We start from the raw sequence: 12,134 nt of genomic DNA, 5'->3' as shown, positions 1-12,134 counted from the left end.
AATCCTTAATATTTTCTTTTACTAGATGACAGAGAGTCTCATAGTTGATTCTTAATAAAAAACAGCTTCCCCTTCTGACTCACACACGTGGCACAAATTGTGTGTGTGAGTGCTGGAAAGTTTTACTTTCCTTAGCCCAGGGCTTAACTAAAATCCTGGGCCATCTCACAGTAATTGCTTATGAATAATTAGAACTTGGAAGTGTGTGTGTGTGTGTGTGTGTGTGTGTGTGTGTGTGTGTGTGTGTGTAATAATTGCTAGTCATGAGCTCCTAGTCATGTAAGAGTAGTCATGCAGTTTTTTAAAAAAACAGAAATGCACCTTGAACATGCTTTGAAAAGAAAAAAATTAGAAAAGGAAATGTTTCAAAAGTCTTTGCTTTCAAAATCTGATAGAATAAGTTGTACCATTTAATAGCTCCCCTTGGCGAGTCTTAAGGTTTCTGCTTTGACTATATGAAATGGGTCCCTGGTCACTATCATACAGTCAACGTCTGAGATTATGACCTGTCCCTTTGATTATAAGTCATGACTCCCATTATCTCTACAAAGCCCCTGCTCACCAAACTTCTAAAGTATTTGAAACATAGTTTAGATAGTACTCCAGTGTCTACTGTAGTGAGCTTTACTACCAGAGTCTTAGTGAATACACTTATTATAGAGCTCCTATTTCAGAGACTTTTAAAATTACACGTATTTGTATAACACACACACACACACACACACACACACACACACACACACACACACACACACACATCTTCCAGTCATTTAAAGTGACTTTCAGGCATCCTTAGAAATTAAATCTCACTTTCATCCAAGCTCTTTTCTGGGATATAGCCAAAGCCTTCAGGGTTGTTTACGATCTACCGAGGCAGCTATAGCAAGCATATGAAGTCAGAAAATGACTTGTGTCAGTCAGTTCTCTCTACCTATCACATGAATTCTGGAGACTAAACTTGGGTCATCAGGCTTACTGGTAGGCATCTTTACCAACTAGCCATCTTTCCATCCCCAAATAATGCTTTACACAGGAAGAAAACAATAATTTTTCCCTTAAAGCACCTCTTTTTTAATGAAGAAAATAATATTCAAACAATTCAAAAATATGTCTGCAGTCCACAGACAATACATTAGACAGCATCCTGTAAGATTTGGCCTCTAAGTTCTACCTGCTGGTTTCCAGTTCCTAAGTTAAGAGAGCTAAAGAAGTGACCTGCCTGATGGGAAAGGAAAGTGGAGTAGAACAGATCCCATGCTACTCTCTCCCAGGCCCTCCACCTTCCCCTAACTCCAACTTGCCTAGTTTCTACAGTAGTAGTAAATGATAAAGGAAAAACTGGCTGGCAGAGGAATGAAAAGATGTTCCTGTGTGATGAAATGGTCCAAATTACTCTTCACGCAGCCCCATTTTCTGTCCCAGTTTCCCCACATTAATGGAAGCTGCTTTCATAGACCATTGTCCAAAGCAGTTTGCAATTAAAACTATACCTTTTAAAGGCTAAAATTAAAGGAAATTCTACTGTAATTCTGGACATAGAAGGAATTGGGGGACACTTTTATGGGCTCTTGGAATGTTTTTTTTCTTGAGTCCAAGCCAGGAAACAGGGTTCCCAAAATTTATCTATGCTTTAAGATAATAGGCCAACCTCTTAAGTATAAACATGCAGCTGTAACCTGAGTCTAGTGCCATGCAGGCACTCCAAGCTGCTAACAAATCCCTAAGAGCTGTGCCTAACTCTCTTGGTATTCATCTCTCCCTTGACTGACAGAGGTGTAGCAAAGAGTTATGGCATCAGCAATTATCTCAGAAATTCGAGGCTTCTTTTAAGACATCATACAATTACAATTTGTATTATTAGGATACAGGAATCTGATGGCCAACTGTAGCTTGAGGAACAAGATTCTAGCCTATCAGGAGGAGTGACAGTGAAGGAACTAGCTCCCTTGAGGACCCCCATTAAGGCCAAAGTCTGGGACAATGTAAAAGTTGGTCTATCCAGTCCTCCCTTAAAGACCCCATTAAGGCAAACGCATGTAAATTTCTAGAGGGTCCAGTTTGAACCAAGGACAGACAGATATCAAATCACTGTGGGTGTGTGGCAAGGATAGGAAAAACCTTGAAGAGTACAACTTGACTCAAGGTCTCAGTCTGTGCTCAGGGTCCATATGGACTCAAGATCAACCAGCTGTGTTTAAAGTTTCCACTACCCTTCCCCAACTAAAATATTTCCTAAACACCCCCTGTGACTGCTTCAACCAATCTTTTCCATAGGTTAACTTGCCCGTCCACCCATTACCCAACCACAAAACGCCAAGACTTGTAACTTCCTGCTTACAGCTTTTCTGCCCAAATGCCAACCAATCACATACTGTAAAACTCATTTCTTTGTCTAAAACCTATAAAAGGCCCATGCCTCTGCTTCTCTGGGTGTGCAGCTTGAAAGAGCTGGACAGACCCCATCGTGATGGCTCAATAAATTCCTACTCCTATGCATTTGCATCGACAATGGACTCCGTCTCTTAGTGGGGACTCTGGGAATAGACTAGAGATCTCTCTAGAGGTCTCAGTCTTACAATAGAAACAAATGAGTGATCAGATGGAATATTTCTCTCTGCCTTCTCTTACCTCTGTGAGGACCTTCACACACAAAGAGAAGGGAGGGGAGGGGACGGACTGTTTCCAAGAGACTCCCCCCCCCAGAGAATACAATTCAAATTCTCTTTGGAAGTGCACCTGGAAACAAAAAGACTCAGAACTCAGTGAAAACGATCAAATGATATACAATGGGCTTTTAAAGGATAGCAACAGAACTCAAGGCAAGCTACCAATGCTTTTATATCTTTCCTTAAGTGTGATTACTTTCATCCTGGAGCCTTACATATCACCATTTTGCTCTTTGATTCAAGTGTTTTTCTCATTCAGCTCCTAAGATTATTACAATACACTAAGAAATGGAGTCTTAATATATTGTATAACAAGTATTCAGGGTTGGCTAACATCATTATAAAATATCGCACTAATTTTATTTTTAATTCATATTTAGTTTCATATTCAATTTTATGTTTGTTTTTTAGGTAAAATGCTACTGTATGTTACTATATATTAACTAATTCTGCCATATGCTCTCCATTCTCTTACCATATTTAAATACTCAGTATTAAAGTTTTACTTGTTTTATGCTTTGTTTTGTTTTTGCAACAAGTAAAGACTCTAGAAAACTATTTGTACTTTTCAGCAACCATTTGAAGTGAGTTTACCTTCCAAAACTTACTTGTTCTTCATGGTCTCAGACAAAATGATCTGTATTACTTTCCCAGGGCGCTGATATCTCAAAGGTATTACTCTTCTTATTACTCATTGGCAAAGATTAGTTTACTTTTAATCAAAGGTTGCTCAGTCCATCTGGATAAAACTGGAAACCAATTTAATAACTAGTTTTTCCTCATGAGACTGGACATTGTTAACTGCCTAAAACATAATTAACAGCAAGTAAAAAAAATACAGTTTTCTTCCTATCTGGGGAATTTAGGTGCTCTGGTTTAATAGAGACCATGGTACTAGTAATCAAATTGACAGTCTTGACCTGACCTCTAAAAGTAGCTGTAAAATGATGTCTAATAAATTAAGATGAATGGCAAATCCTTCTGAGGAAACAGGCCTGTATCATTACTTTGTAATGGGTATTCAGGTTTGAGGTCAGGACTTTACAACAAGGATATAAATACCAGCCTGGATGCAAGGTGAGACATATGCTCAGTTATTTTGCCTACAAGATAATGGTGACTCACCCCACTAACATTATACATGGCTTCATATTTTAAATTGAAATTCTCTTCAAAAGAAGACTATCATAGCAGAGTAAAATATTACTGTCAATAATGGAACTGAAGTTGCCAAAGTATAGAAGCAGAATATTATATATTTCAATCCCAGTGCCAAAACAGGGGTTATCAGAAGCCACCATGGGTCATTTTGGTGAGGCTTTCAATGATAGACTAGCTTGGAAATTCTGGGGTGCACAACAAGGAATTGTATAACTCCAACTGGAGTGGTTCAGAAGGCATGCACAAATTTCCAAGAAGTGGAATGCAATTACAACATGGGCAGCCAATGTGCCTATGCCACCTCAGTGTTGCTGGAATCCTAAACATATAGCCAAGATCCCTAAGCAGTTAAGAGAACTTGTTACCAACTTGGTCCTCTCCCAGGGAGACTACTGCCAAATAGTGTCAAGAAGTTGACAGAGTACTATATACTTGACACTTTATCTGCTGTCCTATTTCATTAGTGAAATAAATTACTAAAGACAAATGTACACCATAAACCCTGAATTCTACTGTCATTTTCAGCAATAGCAGTGAGGGTTCAAATGAATATATATATATATATATATATATTCTTCTTGTTTTATTCTCCACTCAAACCTGTTCCTACTTTGCTTTCTCAGATTTATTGCTTCAGACCCTTCCTTACATTTCGTGAAGAAAAAAGAGGCCGTAATCTAGGTTCCTGCCAATACTCAAACTAAATACGGTTCCTCTTTATCACTAAAGCCTTCTCCCACTTTTTAAAAAATGTGTGTGTGTGTGTGTGTGTGTGTGTGTGTGTGTGTGTGTGTGTGTGTGTGTGTGTGTATTATTCCAGTGGCATAAATGTTCAGCTTTCCTCTATGCTGACCTCTCCCATCAGACCTTATGGGAATATAACACAAAATGATCAGTATTTGCAATATTCTCTGGAGTGTTCAACCAGCCCAACTGTACCATCAACCATAAACTATTGGTGTTTATAACTTCTAAAAGGCATAGGCCTGGGTCTCCTAAGATTACTGCTAGCAAAAGTTTATCCTGCTTTCTCAGGCTAGTGGGGACTGAAGACTTCTGCTCCTCTATCTATCCTAGAAGAGAATGTCAATGAACACTTAGGATTTTCCAAAATTTGGGTCTATTTCCCCACAGGAATAACCCCTGGCATATCAAAACTTGTTCCCACTAAAGCTGGTTATATTTACTATGATCCTCTAGGCCCCCATGATCAAATTGATATCGCTCTTTACAAAGATTAGTTTCTTAAAACTTTTGCTCTGATCTTTTTCTGCCTCCTCAGGTCATGGATTATACGGGACTTTTGAAATGTTATCCTCATGGAGGAAAACTAGAGAGGACCAACATGTTAAAGAGCGAACTGCAGAAGTCTATGCAGACTCCATGCTCTCCTTCTCTCTCACCACTGCCATGTACTTGGTCACCTTTGGCATAGGGGCCAGCCCTTTCACGAACATTGAGGCAGCCAGGATTTTCTGCTGCAATTCCTGTATTGCAATCCTCTTCAACTACCTCTATGTACTCTCATTTTATGGTTCCAGCCTTGTGTTCACTGGCTACATAGAAAACAATTACCAGCATAGTATATTCTGTAGAAAAGTTCCAAAGCCTGAGGTATTGCAGGAGAAGCCAGCATGGTATAGGTTTCTTCTGACAGCTAGATTTAGTGAGGACACAGCTGAAGGTGAGGAAGCAAACACTTACGAGAGTCATCTATTGGTATGTTTCCTCAAACGCTATTACTGTGACTGGATAACCAACACCTATGTCAAGCCTTTTGTAGTCCTCTTTTACCTTATTTATATTTCCTTTGCCTTAATGGGCTATCTGCAGGTCAGTGAAGGGTCAGACCTTAGTAACATCGTAGCAACTGCAACACAAACCACTGAGTACACTACTGCCCAGCAAAAGTACTTTAACGACTATAGTCCTGTTATTGGGTTTTACATATATGAGTCCATAGAATATTGGAACTCTAGCGTCCAAGAAGATGTTCTAGAGTACACTAAAGGTTTTGTACGGATATCCTGGTTTGAAAGCTACTTAAATTATCTTCGGAAACTCAATGTGTCCACTGACTTGCCTAAGAAAAATTTCACAGACATGTTGAGGTATTCCTTCCTGAAAACTCCTCAATTTTCACATTTTCAAGAGGACATCATCTTCTCTAAAAAGTACAATGATGAGGTTGATGTAGTGGCCTCTAGAATGTTTTTGGTGGCCAAGACCATGGAAACAAACAGAGAAGAACTCTATGATCTCTTGGAGACCCTGAGGAGGCTTTCAGTCACCTCCAAGGTGAAGTTCATTGTCTTTAATCCGTCCTTTGTGTACATGGATCGATATGCCTCCTCTCTGGGAGCCCCCCTGCACAACTCCTGCATCAGTGCTTTGTTCCTGCTCTTCTTCTCGGCATTCCTGGTGGCAGATTCGCTGATCAATGTATGGATCACTCTAACAGTTGTGTCTGTGGAGTTTGGAGTGATAGGCTTCATGACATTATGGAAAGTAAAACTGGACTGCATTTCTGTGCTATGCTTAATTTATGGAATTAACTACACAATTGACAACTGTGCTCCACTGTTATCCACATTTGTTCTGGGAAAGGATTTTACAAGAACTAAATGGGTTAAAAATTCCCTGGAAGTGCATGGGGTAGCTATTTTACAGAGTTACCTCTGTTATATTGTTGGTCTATTTCCTCTCGCAGCTGTGCCTTCAAATCTGACCTGTACACTGTTCAGGTGCTTGTTTTTAATAACATTTGTCACCTTCTTTCACTGCTTTGCCATTTTACCTGTGATACTGACTTTCCTGCCACCCTCCAAGAAAAAAAGGAAAGAGAAGAAAAATCCTGAAAACCGGGAGGAAATTGAGTGTGTAGAAATGGTGGATATTGATAGTACACGAGTGGTTGACCAAATTACCACAGTGTGATAGTATCTGCTTCATATATTTTCACCATAGGTCTTACCAAGAACAAAAAGCTTATGTTGATGAAACAAAGTCAAAGTAGTTCTGTTTTCAAAAGGATAAGAAACAGGCACTGAAAAAAAGGTAGAAAATGAGGATAACTGGTGTGGCACCTTTAAAATTATTAAAGCAAAGTGGTTGCTATGAAAAAGAATTTACTTACACATGTATGCACACACACGCACACACACATGCACACATACACACACAAGCACACACACAAAACTTGTAGTATTTTAAATCAGATCAGAGGAAAGCTTATTAAAAAGCAGGATCCCATTTTACCTACAGTGCACAAGTTACTAGTATTGTAATAAAATTCAACTGATTGCAAGGCCACCTGTTATGACAAAAATAGCTTTAAGCATTGTTCAAACAACAAGGCTTCCTCAACTTCTACAGAGCAGTAACTCTACTTAGGTTCTGTCATTTGAGGTCTTTATTGTCTCATATAGCACCTCAACACTCAAGGAGATTCTGTGAAAGTTCTGATTAGCAAGAGGAAGCCAGAACCTCTGAAGCAGATGTAGTAGACTGAATACCACCCACAAATTGAAATTGAGTCACCTCCAAATTAACTTAGGTGAGCCAAGTTGTTTTTTCTTGAATGAACTTGTCATATTCCTCTACTGATATACCTTTAACACCTGTATGGTTTAGTTAATGCACCCAGAAATCAATGACAGCTCCAGCACTACAGAACTGGGACAATTCTATTTTAGAATACCTTGTTACTTGTCATCAAATTGGTCTACTTTATTAGTTATAGCTCTTGGCAGGAACCTCTGAGGGAGCAAAGCCATAGAGCCAAGCCCAAATATCTGACATGTTGGAGGATAAGCAGGTATCTATTTGAACCTATGAAGAGCCAGCTGGTACAGCTGTTTGTGGTTTGGCCACACATGCACTTTTGCATAGATGCCTAGAAACAACATCTGCCCACGAATATGAGGAAAAGAAAATAAACACTAAAAAGGTTATTTGCCCCCCAAAAGTAGAATGTGTTTGGTATGAGATGATATCTACTTGACTTAGTGGAGCAAAGGAAGATTTTTGGTAAGTCTAAGTCCTGACAATGAGAAACTTTATAAAAGTGCTGGGAGATAAAGGGCTCAAAGGAAATAGGTGGAATTTCCTGGATAATAGTAATCACCAATACAAACCTATCCACAACAGCAGCCAAACTTCCCTGCTGAACTGGCTGTACCTCACCTTCCCTAAAATGCCTTTTTGCTATCTCTCTACTTCATCGTAAAGCCCTCTGTACATTAACATGCCCAGATATTTATACAGTTGAACAGTTGTATATAAAAGGGCAATGATTCATAGATCTAAAGACAGTTTGATTTGAAGGGGATATGTAGACTGTCCTCAGACCCCTGTATTTCTTTAAATCCATAAAAATGGAGCCAAACACTGGGTTATATTTGAGGCAAACAGCTGCAATGTCTTTCCTTTTTAGAGATATAGCTTCTTTAGCTACCTACAGTGGTATGAATTTCCAAAAGTCATATTACTTTTCAGGACCTTAGTAGGCATATTAGAACACTTCCTCTTCCTCCACAGAAGGGGGAAATAGACCTTGAAGAAAGAAGTAACTTACCCAGGTTGCACTACTACATCATTTCAGCATCGCGAAGAAACAGGGCAAGGCAATTGCAGATTTTCCCATAAGGCAGCTACTACCCCTTCCAAATATAAACATAACCGGGGAACACAAGGCTCCATCGGCCATGGAACAAACATGTTTTTAATGTCTGGAATGAAAACACTTTGGATTTTGGTTGGCTACTATCCTTCTAAACAGCAAAAATGCCCAAATGATTGTCATGTAACCACATCAAGTGATAATCTGTGCTTCTGCTCTCATGTGCGTTTGTCCATAAAGTTCTAACAAATATGCTATGCTGGAGATTGTAGCTAGTGCATCACACATGTTCTCAGTCTCCCCTGCAGACACACTAAGCAGTCATACCAATGTGTTTTCCACTGAAGAAGATGAAGAGCTGTAAAATCTAAAGACAAATACATTCCTCACAAAAGAGCAAGTTTTCATACTAGATGTTCAATCAGTTCACTCTTATGGGCCTGAAACGAGGCTATTGTTTATAAAAGACAACTGAAGAAGGGATTGGTTTTATTCTTAAATTATATGCTGCTAAACAATTTTCTGAATAGTGTGTTCTAAATCTGCCATTGATTTAATGTTAGTCACGTGAAACACCTCAGCTTAGTGAATTCACAAAACTGACCCAACACATGTACCAATTATTAAGTGGGATTTGTTGAGAATTTATCCATCAATTTGGTCAACTAGAATGACTTCCTATGGAACTTTGTTTTATGGCAATTAGTAGTTTCCCAACATGACTGTGTCTCTGTGTATCTTGAGATGTATTTTTAAGTGGAGAGCATTTTCACACTTGTCACCTCTTTTCTGCACTTGAAATCAAGATTTATGAGATTCTGACTGTGAAATGAAATTTTCTATTGGAGGACTGCATGCCAAGATTTATTTATTGTTAGGATATTATTATGTATTTGTTGATATTTATTATTGATTAGTGACTATGATCTGACAGGATCAGTCTAACACTACCATGAAGAAGACACTATATAAATATCTAAAAAAATTAAGTAATCATAAAATTTTGCTTTTTAAATTGCTAAAAGGGAAGTAATGATCTCAACAAAAATAGTTTTCTTTTAATTAATTCCAAACAAGACATTATGTCCACATTACCAAAGAAACTTATTTGGTTCGTTTTAAGTTAGTGTTTGGTGTTTGTTTACCAAAGAAAATGTTCCATTCATCAAAAATATTTCTCCTGGTCAACTAAAATACTGTGATACTTGGGCCTTCAGAAGGAGAATAAGGAAAGCCAAGGTAAGAGGAGAAATATTCTTTCATAAGAGGAATTATATTCTCTAATTCAGTGGAATTTAGCAGAAGATGTAAATTCACAAAGGGTTTACAAGAAAGAAAATGATATTGAGATTAGATGTTATTATACAGACATATTGTAATGTTCCAACAAGTGCAATGAGGGATACACAGGCAAAGCATGTTCCAGAGAAAAATGTAAAACAAGCCTTCATAAAAATTTCTGTCCATTTTTCCTGCTATTAATTCTCTGTGCTGTCTCTGTCTCTGTCTCTCTCTGTCTGTCTGTCTGTCTGTCTGTCTGCCTGCCTGCCTGCCTGCCTGTCTCTTCTCTCTCTCTCTCTCTCTCTCTCTCTCTCTCTCTCTCTCTCTCTCTCTCTCTCTCTCTCTCTCTCTTTCTGTGTGTGTGTGTGTGTGTGTGTGTGTGTGTGTGTGTGTGTGTGCTGGGTTGGCTTTGCTTTGCTTTGCTTGTTTGATTAATGGGTTGGCAGGGTTTTATTTTTATTAGGAAAAGGGTTGTCTTAATTTTGCTTTTGTTTAGGTGTAGTTTTTTGTTCATGTGGCTTCTGCTTCTTCTACCACTTTCAACTCTCTATTTTCAGTTAGAAGTGAGACAATTAGAAGCCTCCTCCAGGCCACAGTTATTTATGCAATCTACTGCTCCAAAAAGACCTTTGAGAAACTGTTTATTTTAAATAACCACTGCCCGATTGTCTGTGGCATTCTAAGACTATGACACTACCTTCTTACAGCTCCAGCAACAGATCTTGGCTGTGTCCCTTCTGAGAACAGGTCGAATGGAGAGTCGCCTTCAGGGTGTGGAATGGTATGAGGCAAAGCCTCTTGAACACAAATTGTACCCTCTTCATAAAGGCTTTATTCCTTTGGATCCTATTAAAGTATCCCTGCAGCTTGTACCAGTGTTTGACCTCTGTGAATCTCTGTTTCTTCATCTGTACAATGGGGAAAGCAACAGTAAATATCTTTAAAATGAGCAAATTTTGAGTGCCTAATATAACCCATACATTGTCTGGAAACACAAGCAAACAGATCACATGAAGCACAATTTTGCCTTCGAGACTTAAGTTTGAGTGTTGTTGTGAGTTGGCTGTGAGAACTGAAATGGTGTTTGTGAAACACCTGGGGCAAAAAGAGAAAACTCAAGAAATTGTTATCTTTAATTTTACAACTTTACACTGCAGAGCCAGGGCTCAGGATATAAAACTACCAAGTCTATCTATGCCCACAATTATATTTATTTAAAAGTGTAATGGGTTACCACCAAAGGCTCATAATTCTTGGTTTTATGAGATCACATTAAAGCTAGACAGGCTTACCATATGATAGGATAAACTGTAAAGAAGGTACAAACCTGGATTTTAGGGTTGAACTATAAACCTTAAAATGGGATATAGATACTTGGTGGGGATCTGGAGAGTATCACTTCTGACTCTTTATTTCTGGCTGGTATGATGACATGTGAATATTCTTTTGGAGTGTTTGCTTTTAATTTTGTGCTAAATGAAAAGCACTAGGTATTAGAAAATAAAGTTCCTATTCTTTTATAAGCATGTAGAGCGCAAAGGAAAATATAATATTGGTACCACACTAGAAAAAAATGAGAATGCTAGAGCCAACACATGGCAGAGTCCCTCCCTGTGGTGACAACAACTGTTTATTTTCATTCCATGCCAGTCCAGGAGAAAACAAAGAGGGAAGTGAATGAACAAGAATCTGTTCATCTGAACAGGCAGCATCAATATGTTCTCTCCAGCTTGCCTCTCACCTGCACCCTCCCTTTGCCCAGGTGATTTATTTGAAGTCCTCTCTGATATCTATGAGAGTGCCATGCAAGGAAATGAGATGCCAGAGAGCTGTAGCATCCACAGAGAGTTTTTAATCAGAATAAAATTAGCACCACAAGACATCCAAGAAGCCCCCTTAATAGAGAACAGAGGGTTTTTCCCAAGGCACAAAGATAAGCCTGTATACTCAAGAAACCCATAACCTAAAGAAGTGAGATATTGTCAGAACTGAAAGTGTTGAATAGCTTCAGTTTATTCTCCATTCTGCCACTTTACTGCCAAATACTGTGTATCAAAATTATGAGTTCTCAACATAGGGGCCATCTGGGAAAGAGAAGAGCTCTTATCCTCCCTAAAATTAAATTACATGCAAAGATATGTGCACATTCACTGTATGCATTTTACTAAAAAGAGGATTCATAGTTGTCATGAGACACTAAAAGAGTTCTCAAAGATCCACTACACTGTCCTAAATGAATAAAGACTTCAGTGAGAGTGTGAGCCTGGTGTCCTGATCTTGGCTATTGGACAGTCAAGAACTTTTTAATTATCTTTTCTCTAAGGAGTCAACGATGCTTCCAAATATTGGTTTCTGTACACCAAGCCTAGTGCCTACTTCTGTTCATTTATTTGTCATTCATTTTT

The 12,134-nt window shown here is 38.6% G+C and overlaps 1 protein-coding gene across 1 annotated transcript in view; it reads left to right on the top strand.

Moving 5' to 3' along the window:
* The window catches only part of PTCHD1 (patched domain containing 1), a 59,116-nt gene extending 48,507 nt beyond the window's left edge, over nt 1-10,609 (top strand). The window contains exon 3 of the mRNA XM_084789333.1: nt 5,110-10,609. Coding sequence (XP_084645459.1) covers nt 5,110-6,764 — 1,655 coding nt within the window. The 3' untranslated portion in view covers nt 6,765-10,609. The remainder of the gene's footprint in view (nt 1-5,109) is intronic.
* Nucleotides 10,610-12,134: the final 1,525 nt, after the last annotated feature.

Source organism: Acomys minous (assembly GCF_964271855.1).
Source record: "Acomys minous genome assembly, chromosome: 7".
NCBI classification, from domain to species: Eukaryota; Metazoa; Chordata; class Mammalia; order Rodentia; family Muridae; genus Acomys; species Acomys minous.
This window is presented reverse-complemented; position numbering and strand designations above follow the sequence as displayed.